At 54.2% G+C, this 19,665-nt stretch overlaps 1 protein-coding gene across 1 annotated transcript in view; it reads right to left on the bottom strand.

The window, feature by feature from the left end:
* Window positions 1–19,665, bottom strand: part of MPPED1 (metallophosphoesterase domain containing 1) — a 64,775-nt gene that overhangs the window by 40,163 nt on the left and 4,947 nt on the right. The window contains exon 2 of the mRNA XM_007099840.1: window positions 14,817–14,998. Coding sequence (XP_007099902.1) covers window positions 14,817–14,998 — 182 coding nt within the window. The remainder of the gene's footprint in view (window positions 1–14,816; window positions 14,999–19,665) is intronic.

Here is a 19,665-nt window from a genome sequence, read left to right as displayed (position 1 = left end):
TTTTTTGTGGTACGCGGGCCTCTCACTGCTGTGGCCTCTCCCGTTGCGGAGCACAGGCTCCGGACGCGCAGGCTCAGCGGCCATGGCCCACGGGCCCAGCCGCTCCACGTCATGTGGGATCCTCCCAGACCGGGGCGCGAACCCGGTTCCCCTGCATCGGCAGGCGGACGCGCAACCACTGCGCCACCAGGGAAGCCCCAAACCACGGTTTAAATTTTAAAATAATCTTAAAAGAAGAGAACCAAGGGCCTTGAATTCCAGACACTAGAGGCGTGAGCAGGTAGAACCATAGGTTCTTGGAACTCCTTCTTGGCCCCCTCACCCTTCCCCCTTTATCAAAGAGTCCTAATTGAGGAGCTCCAGGCCAGGAAGCCTATACCTGCTTCCATCCTTCCAGAAAATTCCCAGCATGGATTTCACCTGGGGTTTGACAGCCCTGGATGAAAGACATGACTACAGGGACAGATACCTGGCCTTCGTGTTACTGAATAAACATTTTTCCAAAAGATTCCTCTGGTGCCTTCTGACACCTACAGACAACCCTTTTAAAGGGGAAAAAAATTGGACCAAAACAATATTCTTTGCAGTAGCAACTGAAATAAGTATTTGAAAATGATTAAGACAAAAGGTTCCTATTTGTTAAATACTTCTTAGTGAAAACAAGTGTTTTAAAGCTAAATAAACATTTTGGAGATTAAGATACATGAAAGTAAAATAATCTTGCCACCTCTGTTGATGTTTCCTTTATTCTACAGTCATTCTCCTTGGCCCTAATAAGTGCCGGACCCTTCTCCTGTTGTCTAGTGTGGAAAAGATACGTGCAAGAAATCTGGGATCTGTAATGCGGGCGGTACCAAGTCATAGGGAACCATAAACAGTAGTGAGTTTTCCTTTCCCTGACCAGGAGTGAGGGAGGAGCTCTGAAAGGTGGATAAGAGGGAGCCTCATAGAAATAGCAGCTCTCCAGGCAGATGAGGCTGGGAAGGGCAACCCGGGAAGAGTACCCCACACAAGCAAAGGCATGGAGGTGGGAAAATCCACCTGCTAGGTATTCGGCAATTGCTTAGAAGCCCAGGGAAGACGGGGCTGCAAGTGGGGACAGGCCTGGGAGGGACAGATGGGGTCACACCAGGAGGGGTCTCCACTGCCCGGCGAAGATCTGGACTTCCCCCGGACACAGCAGAAAACCAAAAAAGAGCATTAAGGGGAGAGGGGATACAGTTGGATAGATGAACAAAAAACATGCAAACACAAATATGACAAATGTTAGTCTGGAAAGTGACTATTTTGAGAGGTTGGGATGCTACCAGAGAAAGCCCCGCTGTGTCAGCTCCACGTTTCCCCTTCAGGGTCATGGCTGTCAAACCAGCCCAGAATTAGCTCCAAATGGCCTTCTGAGAGCTCTCAGATCTTCATTTGCATTGTGCACACTCAGAAAGGTGTGACATTCTTCTTCTCAAGAGAAATCAAAGAAACAAACCTATACACTTAAAAACAACAACAACAAACAAACCCTGATTTTCTTTAAAACAAATCTCAAAGAACTAAATCCTAACTTTTAAATATCTGACTTTTAAAAAGGAAGGCATCCATGGACTTCCCTGGGGGGTCCAGTGGTTAAGACTCTGTGCTCCCAATGCAGAGGACCCAGGTTCCATCCCTGGTTAAGGAACTAGATCCCGCATGCCTCAACGAAGATCCTTCACGCGACAAAGAAAATCCCCTGTGCCACAACTAAGACCCAGCGCAGCCAAATAAATAAATATTTTTTAAAAAGGAAGGCATCCTTGCGTGATGTTAATAATAGTAATGAAAGCTCCCATCAACTGGGCATCTACTTTTTGCTGGGCACTTTAGATGCATTCATAAAACAGCCACAACAAAAACAGTAGCGGCATTTATTATTTTGTGTTTATCTCACACCAGGTCCTATGGTGAGCCCAGATCAGCCCCTGCCTCACTGAACCCTCCCAATATCAGCCCCCTTTTACAGATGAGAAAACTGAGGCTAGGGGAGAGGACAGAACATGCCGAAAGCCAGGTGGCTTGGAAGAACGGAGCCACGATCCAAACCCGAGGGGTGTATCCAGAGCCACATGCTTGAACAGGATCTCAGCTGCAGTGTCTTAGTCAATCCTCACAATAGCCTACAAAGAAAGCGCGTTAGCCCCACACTGTAGATGGATACACTGAGGCCCAAGAGAGTAATGACTTTCTCAAGGTTGCGCAGCAGGCATGTGGCCAGGTAGGGCTGGGGAGGCAGTCCCACCCGCTCCAAAGCCTGCATCCTTTCCACTGGCTCCTCTGTCGCTTCAGGAATTTAATTTATAAATAATAAATGGTAATAGCGAGTGCCTACTGGGGGCTGGTGCTGTCCGTGGTGCTGAAGATGAAACATGCCTGAGATAGACGAGATCCCTGCCTTCCAGAAGTGGACCTTCGTGGGATATTGGCAGTAAAGGAACAAAGAATTAAGTACCAGGTCAGGTGAGGATAACAGATATGGAAAAATGAAGCCGGGTGAGCGGGACAGGGCACACTGGGGTAGAGAAGCAGATCAACGTAGGGCCATCAGGAAGGCCTCTCTGGAAAGGTGACCCCTGAGAGCCAGGAACTGGGTGACCTGAATTAAGATCTGCGCTTTAACAAGATTCCCCCCAACCTCTCCAGGGAAATCTCATGCACCTGAAGTCTGAGAAGGGCTGCCTGGGAGAGAGCAAGTAGGGAGACAGACACCCTATGAGAAGGGGCAGCTCTGTAACAATGACAAGGATGGCGGGGCAGTTTCCACACCCTCTCTTAGGGGTGGTCACAGTCTCCAAACCAAACTAGTCACAGAACTTCTGACAAAGGCTGTGCTGAGTCCAGGTGCAGGAGGCAGGCAGGGGAAGGTGGTGTGGACAGGAAAATGGAATCCCTCAGACATTTCAGAAGTTTGTGTGCACACGGGGACAGAATATTTCAATTCTGTGCTGGCCAGGATTTTCTGGCTTGTTGACTATTCCTGTTTTGGAATGAAGTCCAACATGAAAATGACATTTTAAAAAACCCACAGGCTGACTTCATATCCAAACACATCTCTCCATGTTTGTAGAAAAAAAAAAGAAAGAAAGAAGCATACCAGCAAGAGGATCTTGCTTTCCCCAACTCGTGAATGGCCTGCCAGCTATTTCTCTTTCAACCAACGATTTCCTCTGATGGTTCCACAGCCTTGCCCAGGCGCTGAAGAGTGGAAATGCACTTCCGGGCAAAGAGGAAGGCTCACAGCGGGAAACGCAGCAAAGCCTCAGAGCACAAGTTGTTTTTAACACTTCATCTCTCACCTGCACAATCACCAGCCTGGGAGGAAGGCATCCTCCTCCTCCACTGGACGGATGAGGAACCTGAGATGCAGGGCCAGGGAGTCACCTGCCCTCCGTCTCACACCTGGGAGGCAGGTGAGTGTCTAACCTGATCACCGGCTACCCCTTCACCCAGTTCTGTCCCCACCATGTCATGGCATTTTCTTGTTTATATTTCTCTTGAGTAGGAGTCTTGGTTGTTTTGTTACCCACTGTATCCTCGGCATCTAGCAGAGTCTAGAACTAGGTACGTGCTCAGTAAATGTGTGTCGAATGCATGAATGAATGAAATGTAATGGCAGCAGGACCTCCAGCCTCAGACCCTTGGTTAGCCTGCCCCTTCGAGCTGGAAGGCCTGCACCCCACCCTCCACTCGCCCAAACACTGTCTAAATGCCAAGGACCCTCTCAAGTGCCACTTTCTACGTGAAGCAACCCCACCTACCCTACCTGGTCCCCACGCAGCCTCTGTTTCTCCCACTTGCCCCTCGGGCCCTCCATGGAACTCCAGCCACGTGCCTCCTTGTGGTCTTCAAATGTACCACCAACGCTCCTGACTAAGAGCTGCTGCCTCTGTCCAGAATGCACCCCCCCAGACATTTGCATGGCTGGCCCCCTCCATTCCGGTCTCTGCTCAAATGTCACCTCATCAGAGGGTGATGTCATGCCCTGTCCTCTTATCCCTGATCCCCCAACATATCAAAGCTCTGTTTATCCATGGCCTGTCTTCTGTGTGTTCACTGCTGCATCCTCAGTGCCCAGAATCAGGCCCTGCACGTAAAAAGGGCTCAGCAAACACCCGTTGAGTAAAGAATCGGGTGCAAATGGGAAAACACACAATAATGATGATGACCTCTATGGGATAGGGTTAAAACAAGTGAGAAGGGAGACACCAGACAGCAAAGATACGGAAGATGGTGGGAGGAGGGGCGGGGTGGGCGCATTCCGGGGACCTTCGGGCAAGACTGTCAGTGTTGATTAATTTTAGGCTAAGTTGGATATGCATATTTAAATATTATGAGTAGCCACTAAACAAATCGAAAAGGAATGTAGAATTTCCAAACCAGTAGAGGGGGAAAAAAAGAAACTTCAGTCAATCCAAAAGAAAGCAGAGGAGGGAGACAGAAAGCACAAAATGAATGACAGAGATGTTTTATATACTGGGAAAGACTAAACAAATATTCATTGTTAGGTAGGTCCTAACAATGTAGGTTTCTGTGTAGGTCCTCCTACACAGAAACGACCAGGGCACAGGCCTGATCCTCAAGGGACTCACAGCTGAGTGAAATGGACATCAAACATGCACAGGGGATGGACCATTCAGAGGGGCTGGCACATTTCCTACTCCCATAGTCACAGCCATTTGCCAAATGCATCTGTCTTTTTCACCTTGGCCCCCAGGAAGCTCAGGCTCCAGTTTCCAGCCCAGAGTCCACAGGAGCCCCAGGTGTTGCTACTCTAGGCACTTCCTCTGAGCTGCTCTGATTTCTTTTTCTTAACACTGGCTTTTAATTTCGCATCAACATTCTACCATTTTACTGTTCTTATTGTTGTTATAAACCGTCTCAAATCCTTTGACACAAGGTGGGGTATAAATAAGCAAGCAAAAAGTCCAAACGAACAACAAAACACACAAAAGAAAACGAAGGAAGAACTTTCAAAGAGCCCAGATCTTTCAGAGAAATGCATTTCTACCTTATTTAAACATTAAAAAAATTTTTTTAACTTAAGGCAGAGATTTTTTAGGATGGTCTTAAAAAAAAACAAAACTGCAAAACATGTTTGAAATACATACACACACACACACACACACACACACACAACGGGGGGGTCTCATTTCATTTCAAAGCCATTCTGTTGTAAATAGATAATTAGCACTTAAGCACACCTTTCAGGGGGTTTATATATTAACATGAAAATACTGTAATTAGGGCTGGCCAAAATCGCTTGACTACCACTTAGAATTCTAGATTTTTCATCTTTATTAGAAGTTAACTTTCTCTCTTTTAGCCCCTGAAACACAGCTTGGCTTTGTGAGAAATCTTTTCTGGTGAAGAAGAGAGCGAGTGAATTTTTGAATGAATACCGAACCTCCACTGCACCCTTGCTCTAGTCTTTTCTCTGAGCATTGGTCGCCCTCCCTCTGGGCGACCACTTGTTCGTCAGTCACCTTGGCTGCTGTGACTGCACACGACCGAAATGCCTCAACACCGACCTGCTTCTGAGCAGACAGAGCCAGAAACGACACGGACCCAGAGTCAAAAAAAATTTTTTTGTTTTAAATATTCAATCTCGAGTCTTTGCGGGAAGAGCAACCTGTTACTGAAAACGTCTGGATCAGGACATTGTATCCAACGAATGAGCAAAGGAGCCAGAATCCATCTGAAGTCTACTGTACACATGCAGTGATGATTATTATGAGCTCTTTAAAAAATGCAGTTGGTTGGATATTTTGGTTGAAGTGACCACAGCACAAGGTTTTTCTTTTCCTTTCTCGTTCGCTTAACAAACACTTCGCGATAAACACTTGCCCACGTTGTGCCAAGCCTGCCGGGCTCTGTGGACACCTGTTAACGACCCGGTTCACTCTCCATCCCATCTCTCCCGGCAACAGCAACTCTTGTTGACCTCACCTCCACACGGTGGCTGAACTCCCACACTGCTCTCTGTCCCCTTGGCCACCTCCAGGCCCACTCCCAGCCCTCCTGCCTCTCCCGGAGTCCCCGTGGTGTCCTCCCCTGTCTGCTACCGTCAGGCACCCACCACCCAGCAGCCAAAGGGGACTTTCAAAACACTGAGTCACACCACGTCCCCCGCCCCCCCCCGCTCTGTGGCCACTTTAACACTCAGAATACAATCCACATCCTCGCCCTGCTGGCCAGCAGACTGGGGCCTCCCTCCCTGGCCTCTGCCGTCACCGGGCTCAGCCCTGCAGGCCTCGGGCTGCACACCAAGCAACTCAGGGCAGGGCCCTCTTCAGCTCAGGACGCTCTCGGAGAGGCCATCCTAGATCACCTATGTCAAGAAACCTCCCACCCCCGTCACTATTACCTCGCCCTGATCATTGATCTGATTCATCCATCCAATCACCTAAATGATCTTGTCTGTTTACAGTAAGTCCCCTACTACGAACCTTTAAGCTGCGACCTTTCAAAGATGCGAACGCGTAGGGTACAGTAGCATCGTATTTTCATTGCAGGCCCAGGACGTCCGGAAGCAAACGTAAAAGCAGTGGTGATGTAGTACTCTATAGCCGATTGTGTTACTTGGGTACCTAGGCTAACTGTGTTGGACGCGCTCTCGGAACGGAACTCGTTCTTCTGTAGGGGACTTACTGTACTTTGCTTGTCGCCTGGCCCTGCATTCGTCCTCGGGCCCTCCTGGCAGGGGCTACGCTGGTCATCACCAAATCTCCAACACCAAGACAGGGAACACGGTAGGCCCTCCGCTCAGGACACGGGATGACTGCGATGCGTGTGGACCCCTCCCCTGTTCTCCCGCGGTCACAGGCCGGCGGGAGAGACAGACACTCAGCTCCCCCACCGCGGGGCCCTGAGGTCAGCAGGACTGTGGACCGGGAGGGGAGCCGAGCAGGAGCTCCAGGAGGGGCTTAGTTAACACACGGTCCGAACGTCACATCCTGTGGACGCAGACGTGGACGCTCAGAGGGAGACGCGAGGTCACCTGGCCGATGAAGGGCCGAGCCAGAAGTGGGCCCCAGGAGCCCGGCTTCAGCGCTCCGTCCCCAGCTCTGCCGAAGAGGCTGTGAGTCCTGACCTCGGTCAACGTGAGGCCTGTCCGACTGCACCTGCCGGCCGGCCGAGCTGCCCACACCCTGGGAACCTCGGCCAGTCCCGGGAAACCCATCCCTCCCCCCGCACCCTGGCCGCGTCGGGCAGGACAGCGGGAAGGCTCTGCCCGAGGAAACCCAGAAGGTGTCCGGCCCCGAGCCTGGGGTGTGCACGGCCCGGGCGGGGTCACCCAGGTCCTGTCCCTCGGGCCCGATACGCTGGATGCCCAGCGCGGAACTTCCACGGCCCGCGGCAGGTACCGGGCCTAAAGAGACGCAAGTGAACACACACAGGTAAGACACTCTGGGAAGAAGGCGTCCCACTGTGGGGAGGCTGGAAGGATGGAGGTAAAAACAATTCGTCTCAGGAATAAGACAAAAGCAGCCTGCCCGAAGGCTGGCCTCGCCCCAGAGGAGGGGGAAGGGAGAGAAGAGAAGGGCCGAACCTGGGCAGTGGGTGAGGAGGTCAGCAACCTCTAGCTGCGTCCGAAACAACTGTTTCCCACAAAGAATAACAATTCTGTGCCAGGGAGCAGCCTCCTGCTCCCTGGGGATCCTCGGCCCCACCTGCAGCTCGTGCCACGGGCTCCTGAGTCCAATGGCAAAGAGGCAAAAGGACGGCGTGGAGCCCATCTCTGCACCAACCCCCTGTGGCCCTCGGGCCCTCAACGCAGTGGCAAATGAGGCAAAAAAACAAAGAAATCACCTCGCAATGATTTCTCCGTTTCCCTTTCTCTCCCTTCCTCCCTCAGAGATTTTAATTAAGGGTTTACTTGCAAAAGACCTAGCTCTATTTAACTGAATCCTTGGACCCCTTTTATATTGTCTTATATATCGTTTTATGCTAGGACGCCAGGAAAAAGTTAATTATAACTCCTAAACTCTCCATTACCAGTCCCTCATCTTCCTCCCCTGCCTGACGCGGCTAAGAGTAGTGCCACTTAATTAACCAGCTCCTTGTGGTTAACCAGACCTCTCCACGCTGTATTCAACAGACACCCGCGAGCACCCCTGGGGCCAGGCTGGGCTGGGTCCTGAGGACCTGCGCGGACTAGGCGTCGTCTCAACCCTCGAGGGCCTCACAGGATCCTGCAGGAGGAAGGGGAGGCTGGCAGGACGGCCCACTTGGGACCCCAAAGCAGCTCGGCAGGTGACGAAAGTGAGTGAAGAAGACACGGGCAGGACAGACAACAGCAGGGTGAAAGTAACCATAGGTGGCCCTGATGGCCTCAGAGGGAAGGGAGCAGGGGTGCCGGAGCTGTGGTTGGGAGGGTCTCAGTGGAGGCCTACGCCTTATGTCATAGCCTCTGGGGATGGGGCTGAGGTTTGGGACCTAAAAATGAGTCTTAAATCCTGGTGGACAGCCAGGAGGAGGTGTCTTCTGAGAAGACTGATTAATATACCGGCTGGATCTCAAAGAGGGCTCGGGTCTGGGAGGAGATGGAGGCGTCTGCGAGTCTGGGCAGGAGCAGGAGAAGGGGGGTACGACTGTCAGAGGCCCGCGGCTGGTCCTGGGAGGAGCCACCCTCAGTGAGAAGGAGAACCGGGAACGAAAGGAGGAGATGGAGAAGCAGGGAGCCCAGAGAGGGAGGTGTGGCAGCTGGGGAAGGAGAACCCAAGCTGGGCGGCGTGGCATCAGTCAGGTGGGGAGGCGGAGAGGAGGGGTGAGCACCCGGCTGTGGCCTCTGGACAGTCACCCTGGGGCCAGTGCCGGGGGCTGAGGCTGCAGGAGCCGAGGGTGGGAGCGAGGGGTGCGGAGGCTGCAGGCTTCTCCTGGCAGGGGCGTGGGGAGGCCAGCCTGGCCCCAGCCAGTCGCAGAGGGCAGCCTTTCCGGCATCTTGTGAATCCCCTCTCGTGAACTGACAGCTCGAGGGCATGGCTGTCACTCAGAGCCAGAGGCAGAATTTGGCCTGATGTTCTTCCCTTGGGGAAGATGCGGGCGTGTCGCCGCCTCAGGGTCAGGCGCTGCCTCTGCAGACGGCATCCTGGGAGGCAGGTGCTCCTGGGTGCTCGGCCTCTGTCCCTGCCCTCAGCACCCCCGGCTTCCAGTGGGGAGCCCAGGCTCACCTGCTGGCCTCAGCTCCCAGGCCCATCCTGGAGACCCCCACTCAGCCTCTGCCCTTTCGCAGACCCTCCCGGAGTCCCGTATTGCGACAGCCATGCCCCCACTCTTCTGCATCACAGCCGGGCCCTCCTCGAAGCCCCATGTACGCTGTCCCACCCAACAGCAACCAGCCCTGCTGGGGACGCAGGGACCAACTCACAGTGCATCCACCCCGAGTCTACGTCTCTGTCCAGGGCTTCCCCGGCTGAGGCACTGGCTGGCGCTGGGGATGAGGCTCGCCCTGCCCTCCAGGGGCTGACAGTCTCAGGGGGAGGCAGGGCGGACGGGAGGCATGAGGACACAGGTAATTCCCTCCACAAGGCGAGGGCCACCACCAAGGCCTGAACAGGGAGCCCTGGGTGCACAGGGAGAAGGGACCAATGCCGCCCAGCGGGGCAGGGGGAAGCTTCACAAGAGCGACATTTAGGGGTTGGTAGGGCTCTGTCGGGTGGATGAGAAAGAACCTTCCCAGCTGGGGGGCGAGCATGAACCAGGGCCCAGGGTGGGGAACTGGAGTCTGCCAGTGTGGCTGGAAGAAAATGGCTCGCCGACCTTGAGGCTCGTTGATTTTCCCGTGTTTGTGGCGGACTCAGCTCAGGGAGAGGCAGGCTTTTGACGACGACAGCTGCTACTTCCGGAGGGCTTCTCCTTGTGCTAAGCACTGTATGGGAACATGATTCTTCAACCCTCCCCAACCCCATGGGGTAGGTAAATAATTCTTCCCATTTTACAGATGAGGCACAGAGAGGTTGAGTGGCTAAGCTAAGGTCACACAGCAAATAAGAGGCTGAAGCAGGGGTGAAGACGGGTCTGCCTGACTTCCAGGAGGGAGCTCTTAACCTTCATGCAGTCCCAGCTCCCTGCACAGACACGACTTACTGGGCCAACCAGTCTGTGGGCTCCACGCTGCCGGTCCATCATCACGCAGTTACTGCCGGGGAGCAAGGAGCTGGCAGCACATTCTTTTCCGTTTTCAGCCAATTTTGCTCTTCTTTTCACACTTTATAGCCAGAAAGCCCGTCCTTAGCAATTTTTTAGCTGCTTACGGGGACATTTACAAGTCAAGCTGGTGTTTCTATCTCATGAATGTATTGGGGATATTAATGGCCGAAGGGAAAAAGGGTCTGTTCAGAGGGGCCCTGTCATCCCCAACCCAGCGCCCCCCAAAGAACACAGACCCAGACAGAAGCCTGCAAGTGGGCAAAACGTGGACACCACGCACAGCCAAGCCAAGAGCATCGCACCCGACAGCAAATTAGAGTCGCGTAAGTTTAGCCTCACCTCTCCCCAGGTAGGTGCCTAATTTTCTCTTACAAGGAGGGCCTTTATTAATTTTTTAAATCTTCTCCTGTCTGTCTGCAGGTGCCCCCTGGAATATGATTTTAGACGCTTTCCATGAGATCAACGAACAGGGAAGAAGCTGGCTATGAATTTCAACTCTGTAAATTTCTCACTCGGGCGGAGGAGGGGCTGGGCCAGTGGGCCTGAGAGGTGGATGGGGCCCCGCTGGCCTAGGGAAGGGGCTCCAGGGGAGAGCTTCTGAGTGGCTGGATGACACCAGCACTGACCTGAGCCCAGCACGGCCCCTATCCCCATCCTGGGACACACTGTGCACCAGACACCAGAGAGGCCAGCATTTCTTTAAAAACAGCGAGATTTTAGTGTTGCCTTTTTAAAGCTACGAGAATAATACACGCTCCCTATAGAGTATCAGAGGGAGAAAAGAAAAAGAGAGAGAACCATAAAGAAGAAAATAAAGATCCCTCATGATCCCATCTCCCAGACATCGCTTCTGGAACATTCCAGAGCCTTTGCCCTCACTGGCCTTGCTGTCTCTGCAATCCAGGCCTTTTTAAAGGTCACTCCCATACACAAACCTTCCCAAAGACCCCATGGCACTTAGAATCAACCCCAAACTCCTGCCGCTGGCCCACAGGGCGTATCTGAACCAACCGGTGACAAACCCTCCACACTGCACCCCTGCCTGCCTGCCCTCAGGTCCTCTGCAGCCGCTGTGCCCCTGCCTGGAACGTCCCTCCTACATCACCTCACGCTCACCTCCACGCCTCACCCAAAGCCGCCTCTTCAGGGAGGCCTTCCATGGCGCCTCAAGGGGCTCTCAGTCACCATCACGCCCCCGGGGCAGCGCTCTGCCGACCTCATCACGTGAACGGTTCTCTTACTGCTTCTGGTGTATCCACCCACCCACCGTGTCCCCATCACCAGACGCAGTGCCCTGTCCTCACTCCCCACCATCACCCACTGCGTGGGACACGCGTGCACAGAGCTCTCAGTGAGGTGTACTGAATGGACGAACGAATACCCCTGCGGTCTTTGCTGAGTGTGTGTGTGCGTGTGTGTGCGTGCGTGTGTGTGTAAGAACTGCCCACACAGCTGAGATCGTAGGTCACCTGCACACGCTTTTACACACAAATCATCTACCGCTTCTCCCTGCAACTCAACGTGAAGGCGCAGGTCAAATCCCCCACTGCCTACTGTGGGACCAGCCCATGTCCCCTACCTCTGCCCCAAGGGGGCCCTGATCTGCAAACGCCAGCTCCTGGGGGCAGTAATAACATCTACACAGCCCTTGACAGTTCACACACTCGAACATTTCCTCCGTCCCAGTGGAGTCGCAAAACAACCTGCCTCCAAACAGGCAGGCAGGTCGAGGGGAGCCTGGCCACCCCCAGTTAAAACGAGGCCAGGGAAGCTCAGAGAGGTCACATGACTGCTGCAAACACCTGGGAGAAAGCTGACCCTGGACATCTGGCCCCAAAAGGCACAGTCCACACCTTAACCTTGAATCAGTGAGCTTTCACCATAAAAACAAGAGAGGTGGGCTTCCCTGGTGGCGCGGTGGTTGAGCGTCCGCCTGCCGATGCAGGGGACGCGGGTTCGTGCCCCGGTCCGGGAAGATCCCGCATGCCGCGGAGCGGCTGGGCCCGTGACCCACGGCCGCTGAGCCTGCGCGTCCGGAGCCTGTGCTCCACAACGGAAGAGGCCACAACAGTGAGAGGCCCGCGTACCGCAAAAAAAAAAAAACAACAGCAACAAGAGAGGTGATACAGAGGAGAGGACAAGAGCTCGGCTCTGGAGTCCAACTGCCTGGGTTTAAATCCCAGATCTGCCACTTACTAGCTGTGTGACCTTGGGCAAGTTCCTTCACTCCTCTGGGCCTCGGTTTCTCCTCTGTCAAGTGGGGATGACAATAGCTCCTGCCTCGTTCCCTCATCAAGAGAAGCAAATGATTTAATACTATACATAAAGGGCACATGCTAACACTCAATAGACACGGAGCCCTTTATAACACCACCCTGAGCCCATCTCTGCCACATCACCACACCCCTGGCACGTGAACCGCCAGCCCCCAGAGGTGAGTCACTTGCGCGGTGGGCCAGTTCCCAAAAAGCCAGCTGCGGACGGACCGCTGTAAACCCACTCCTACTGAAGCCCTAACTCACGCGCAAATTCCTCCAGCTCTGGCCCTCTTCAGTCTGAAGCCCCGCCCAGCCCACTTGAGTGACAAACACTGACATCTGCAAACACTTCAAGGCTGCCAAGGGGAGAGGTCCCTTTTGTAAAAGCGAGACCCCTCTGCAAGTTCACCCTTCCCACCCGTGATGATCCAGGCAAATAAATCAACCCCACGCCAAGTGCAGACTATGAAGAAAGCCTCCTAAATTCCCCCAACAGGAGTTCTGGCTTCTGTTAAGAGGCGAGTACAGAGATTCTCCTAAACTGGCCATCTCACCGTGCTGGCCCTCCCAGGCCCCTGCTTTCCCCTTATCTGCAGAGTCTCAGGGAGTCCCCACCCCTCTTTCCAGGCTCACCACCCTCATGTCCTCCAAACCTCCTCCCTCCAGTCACAACACGTCATGCCACCTCTCAAGTGTCCCCCCGCAGGCTTTGGCCTCAGCTGTCCCCTCAGCCTGCAGCCGCTCTGTTCCCAGCACAATCGCCCAGCTCCCCAGGCCGGGCCCAGCCCAACGGCAGCTTGTCCCAGAAGCCGCCCCTGCCTGGGAAGAGGCCACCGCCAGCCTCTGCACTGAGACCCCACAGCCCTTGGCCACCCCACCCCTGGCACATGTAACTTTTGGGTTCATTTACTCACTCAGCTTGGAGGGGAGCACGTCTGGGCCGGGGGTACATCGGAAATAGTCCCTCACTTCGGGAACCTCAGTGCAGGGGAGCCGACATCGTCTTCTGTCAGATAGGGGTCTAAACAGCACCCACCCCAAATGGCTGTCCCTCAAATTCAGCCAGGCAGTGGTGGTAAGGAGCCTGGCACACAAGCAGGTGCCCAGCTGCCAGCGACTCCTGTTCTCTGCCCGGGACGTGGACTCGGCTCAACCTCGCATCTTTTGAGACCCACGGCAGGGGGACAAGAAACCAGCCTCAAGGAGGGTCCCCTCCTAGGAAGCAGCCCGGACCTGGAAGCAGCACGGGGCGTGGGGAGAAGCCCAGGGCAGCCTCACCGCCAGGAGCCCCTCCCATCCCAGGCTTCACAAGGCTCAGACCAAACAGAGCCCCTGATGAGACTTCCCGTTTGAATAATCAATATTTAAAGCTCCAAGCCTGCCAAGGGGAGTGCAAGGCCTTGCTTGTAAATATTTGTCTCGACTGGCAAAGCCAGCCTCTCCCGCTGCAGCCACCCGCCTCGCTCCTGGCCCTCTGCTTGCACAGCTCCCAGCCAACTGCACAGCGGGACGCCCCTGGGGAGGCGGGGGACCGTCTGGCGGCCACGAGGGGCTGCACGGGGAGGTGGGCCCGCCCTGTACCCAGGTCTCTGTGACAGCAGGCCAGTACACCAGGCAGCCCAGGGGCCATCCATCTGTCCCCTCGGGCCATGGCAGAGAGATCTGCCGTGAGGTTTCGCTGGATTCCAAGCGAACGCCTTTTCCCAGGGGGCACCCCAGATTTATGTCTTTCTTATTTTGGAAGAAAGCAAAGCCAAAGACAAAACCCTGGGGCCGTGCTTGCAAATCACGGCCCACCATCTCCTATGGCATGCGACGGCACTCCGCTGCCTGTACCCATGGCTGCCCAAGGAGGAACCCACACCGGGCCCCCTGGGCTCCTGCTCGGGGCCACGGAGGCCTGGAGGGTCCCCTCGCTGGAGAAGCCGTCAGTGACGGTGGGTGGCTGTACCTACCAGCTGAGTGCCTGCCCTGACATCACTGTTCCCAGAGAGTCATTCATTCATTCGCCCATTCAGCCACTTATCCGCTCATCAGTCATTTACTCAGCACCTACCTGTACCAGGCACTGGGGGCTGGACACACAAGCGGACAAAAGCAAACCTGGGCAAAATCCCTTTGGGAGGAAGTCTCCCAGGCCAAAAAAAATCCCACAAACAAATGGAAAATCACAGCAGAGACAAGTGCTGGGGGAGGAGACCTCCTAGGTGTCACGGGAGAGTGAGAGGGGTGTGGCCTGGTCCCGGAGGTCAGGGGGCTTCCCAGGGGAGGTGGACAGGGGACAAAGTCCAGGGAGGGGCCGGGCAGAGCAGGGAGGAAGGACCGTGGGCAGGGGCCGCCCGAGTCTGGCTGCTCACAGGCACCAGCCCTTCTGGCACCTACCCAGCCACTCGTTGAATTTCTTCACCTCGCTCGGGAGCCCCAGCTCCGTGAAGTCCCCGGCATGGATCAGCACGTCGCCGTAGGGCATCTGGATGGGGTCCGTCCTCGAGTGGGTGTCAGACACGCAGACAAAGCGGGTGTATCCGGGCGGCTTGGGGGCGTCATGAGGCACCGGGTCCACCCTGTGGGGAGAGGAGATCATGGGGTCACGGGGTCACGGCGCTGGGAGCCTGCAGCTCATGTCCCATCAACTCAGATCACAGCCAGACCAGATCACGTGTGGTGCAGATCACATCCGCCTGCCCGCATGCGTCCGAATCCTGACCGCCCCCTGCTCACTAGCCGGGCAAAACATTTTCCCCCTGAGTCTCAGCTTCCCCTCTGTAACATGGGAAGCCCCGAGGGTTGTTGCGAGGTAATGAGTGGGAAGGGCTGACAGGTACAGCCTGGCACCTGTACCTGCGTGCACCTGTATGGCGACTACAACTAACCTGCTGCTTGACAAGTAGTACCTCTCAACCTTTTTTTTTTCATTATCAGCCCTTAAGGGGCCTTTGTAGATGTTTTTTCTACTCACCCCTCTCTCATAAAATTCTAACACCACAGATACGCTGTGTATCTGTTCATTTACTGTGTGTGTATCTGTGCTTTAGAATCAGAGTAAGATTTTTTTCACCCCCCAAAACCAATTTTCACCCCCTTGCGGGGGGGAGCTCTCAGCCCCATCAAGGATGCATGGACTGAGGTCCACCATCCAGCTGGAAGATCCGACTCTCTGGCACTGTGCAGAGAGAGCACAGGTATCACCCAGGGAGAGCCACGAGCGAAGGGGGGAATTTCGTGGGAACTTGTGAAACAAAGCACTAAAGACAGGCGGCAATTTTCCAAAACTATGAGATGGTCCGATCGGGTTTAGAACAAGGGCTTTCCAAGGCCCTGTAGGAAAACAGTTCTGGAATCAGAAGACCAGGCTTCAGATGCCAGATCTGCTGCCCGTCACTAACCTTAGGAAAATGTTTGGCCTTGGTGTTGCTCATCTGTAAAATGGAGCTACCTCATTAGGCAACAATGTTCAGAAAATTAAAAAGCTGCACAACTGTAAGTTCCTGGTCCCTGGGAGCCCCTGGGAGCCTTCTTGTCTTACAGATGAGGACACTGAGCAGGTGGCCCTCCCCCAGTTCAGGGCTCTCCCCGAGAGCCACACTCTGCCTCCTCAGCTGACTGGTTTTGCCAAGCTCAAAACTCTGAAAAACAACGCAATGACATTTCAACGAGCTGCTCTCTCCAAACGAGTGTGCCGCTCGAGGAGTTGTGTTTAAATCTAATTATGCATCAAACCAAAAGCGGTACCATATCAGTTACATAAATACTTTTAAAGACATCTTTCTAATTATCCTTTTTTTTTTCAGACAAAATACTTCGAAGAAATATAATTAACACCTTACGAGAGACGTGGGTTCAGCATGCTAATGTGCAGGGAGCATTAGCACGGCCCATCCGCCGCAGCTACAGCGTCACATCGGCCCCTCCACCAGGCCGCGGCGGGAGGGGTTCGCGGGCCACCTTTCTGGGGGTGGTTGAGTCAAGTTAGAATCCCAGCAGGTCAGAGTTGGACCCAACCGGGGAGAAGAGGAAAAATCCCTGAGTCTGATGATGGCAACGGGAGGGTTCTGGAGTCCTTCTTCGTCCCTCTCATTCCTTCATTCATTCCCTCGTTCATTCAACACAACACATCCTGAATGCCTACTGGGTACCAGCCCTGAGCTCAAAGCTGGGGAAATGAATGAACCAGGCCTGATCCCAGACTGATGGTGGAGACAGACTTGGCCGGGAAGCGACAATAAAGTCACAAGATCTGATGGGGCAGCAGAGGGGCTGGGGGCCAGAGAAGCCCCTAACCTGGCCTGGAGCCCCCTGAACTTTCCAGGAGGAGGTGATGCCTGAGCTGGTCTGGAAGCTCAAATCTCCCTCCCAGTAATTCCTGCCACTCCTCTGTCCTCTGGGTCCCTCCCCCCACCCCATGTGACAGTCTTGCAGGGAGCCGGCCTGTGAATCCACCTGTCCGCCCCTAACACAGCTGATTGGACCAAGGTAGCCAATCACTACTGGGCTACTGGCCTGGCAAGGAACATGAGTGAGCCAATCAAATTCATTTTTTCCTTCCTTCCTTCCTTCCTCCCTCCCTTCCTCCCTCCCTTCCTTTCTGTCTTTCTTTCTTTCTTTCTTTCCCCCTCACATACACTGAGGTTGTGAGGACATCACAAGGAAACAGAGAACAAGTCAAAGAGACAAGAAAAGGAGACACAGGGAGTGAGATGCCACCCCCTGTGAGTCCCTTGTGGAGGAGCCCTGAGCAGGTCGCAGCTCCCGCCATCAGCCAGCCAAGAGCACGTGAGATCCACGGGCACTAGTCAGGCTGGGCCTGCTGCTGGAGCCCAAGCTCTTTAATTAACTCTGTTCTTACTTCCCTCCACCCCGAGGCTTCTGAGCTCAGTGAGGATACAAACCTAATAATCCCCAGAGGAAAAAAAAATAGATTCTTATTTCCCCGCACTGTCCTCCGGCTATTTGGATTGTAACAAATGCTCAACCTTGAAATAATAACAGTAATGATATTGATGATTTCCACGGGTTGAGAGCTCATTATGTGCTAAGCGCTTTACATGCATCTGCTCTCTTCACCCTCACAATGACTGTCTGAGCAGGGCACTATGGGTGTGCCCATTTTATAGATGAGGAAACTGAGGATGAGAAAAGGCTAACTTGCCCAGGATCTCAGCTATGGAAGCTGGTGGAGCTGGAATTTGAAGCTGGTTTTTGGTTCCAGAACTCACACCAAGCTGGACTATTTCCAGGCCTTACTTCATTTCATTCAGTCAATCTATGGACAGATGCTTCTTGAGTGCCCCCCAAATAGCAAACACCTGCTAGGCACAGGACAGGACACCCAGAGAGACCACCTCGTGCAGCTCCCAGAAACCCTGCCTGTGTTTAGAAGTGAGGAAAAGAGCAAGAAGAATGAAGATACGGAGAAAGAGAAAGAGAGCACACACAGGGTGGGAGGACTTGGCAGCATCATTTGAAGCCTAGATCCAGCTGTGCCTGAAGCTGGTCCAAACCTGGATTTCCTAGCTAATCATGCGAGCCAGTAAACTCTCTTTTACCCATCAGGCAATTTGAATTGGGTTTCTGACACTTGCAGTGGCAAAACCCTGGCTAAGCCCTGAGTTCCAGCAGCACTGTGGAGTAAGTAACTGAGGCCTGGAAAGGTTAGTGCCACATCCAGGGCCCCTGCTAGTACGTTAAAGAGTAGAATTTGAACCTAGGTCTTCAGAACTGGAATTGGGGCATTTAACCTCACACCTTCTCGCGACCAGGAGAAACAAAGCAAAATGGTTATTTTCCAGAGTCGTTCTTCATGGACCAGAGAGAAGGTATGGAAACAAGTGTTCCTGGTTTGTGGGGGGCAGGGGGGACAAACCCGATTTTCCCAAAGCATCTGCCTGCTGAGGTGGTTCCCAATCAAGGCTGTGGCTCTTTCTCTCTCTCTCTGAGACCTAAAACCTGTCACCACTCTCTCCAGCCTCACAAGGGATCTTCCCCCCGGAATCCTGGCGGCAGGGATGGTGCGGAACAGAGAACTCAGCCTCCGGCGCCTGGACCCAGGCTGGCACCCCGGCTCGGCGACTTCCTCGCTGTGTCCTGGACCCTCCCATCCTCCAGTCCAGCTCTGTTAGGTGGGAACCACCCACTCTCTCGGAGATGTTGTGAGAACGGGAAACCCCAAGGAATGCCCCCTGCAACCCATTTCCTGTGCCCTGGCCCCCTTCTCAGTCTCTCTCTCCCCTAAGCCATTGGCTCCCTGGAAGTGCAGCTCCTGGTACCAAAAACTCATGCGGGCATCAGAAGCAGAGTCCCGTCCCCCCACTATTTCCTGGGGAAATAGGGTGCACTGAAAGCCAGGGGGTGGAGGGCAGAGGACTCGTTCCTTCAGTGAAGTTCCAAAACCATGTCCAGCCACGTAACTGGACACGAGCTGTGGCGTTCTAGAATGAGAGAGACCTCTGGTACCCTCCTTTCATCCTACAAGTGGGGAAATGGAGGCCCAGAGGAGGGCAGGGACTGGTTGGCGCTAGGCCACTCTGCCCAAGGCTCTTTCCACGAAGCACTGGCTCCGAGGTGACCTCCACCCCGAGTCCCTGAGCCTGCCCTTCCTCCCCACACCTGGCTTTGCTTTTGCTGGTCCTCCAAGCTCCGGGGTTATGCCGCCACCCCCAGGAAGCCCTCCTTGACCTCCCACCACACTCTTCCTGGGGCGTGCACCCTGCCTCACCCTTGCTCCCTTTTCTTTCCCTCCTCCTGTCCACTGTACTAGTCTCGAGGGACAGCCCGTGCTGCTGGAGGGGACAGATGCTTAGAAAACTGTCCCACAAATGAATGCATAAGCACAGGCTGAAGCCTGTGCCACGAAGGGGAGGTTCTGAGTGCTTAGATCGGTGGGGGGGCGGCCGTTAGGAAGGTCTGGGGAAGGGTCAGGGAAGGTGTCCCCAAGGAAGTGACACCTGGGTGAGATCTGAAGGATGAGACTATGTTGTCAGGACAAAGAGTAGGGGAGGCACAGGAAACAATGGAACGTCCCAGAAAACACGTAAAGAACAAATGTGTATGGGGGGGGGGAGGAACTGGGAGACTGGGATTGACACATATACACTATCGATACTATGTATAAAATAGACAACTAAGGGCTTCCCTGGTGGCGCAGTGGTTAGGAGTCCGCCTGCCGATGCAGGGGACGCGGGTTCGTGCCCCGGTCCGGGAGGATCCCACATGCCGCGGAGCGGCTGGGCCC

The sequence above is a fragment of the Physeter macrocephalus genome, chromosome 6 (genome assembly GCF_002837175.3).
Source record: "Physeter macrocephalus isolate SW-GA chromosome 6, ASM283717v5, whole genome shotgun sequence".
Lineage (NCBI taxonomy): Eukaryota > Metazoa > Chordata > Mammalia > Artiodactyla > Physeteridae > Physeter > Physeter macrocephalus.
This window is presented reverse-complemented; position numbering and strand designations above follow the sequence as displayed.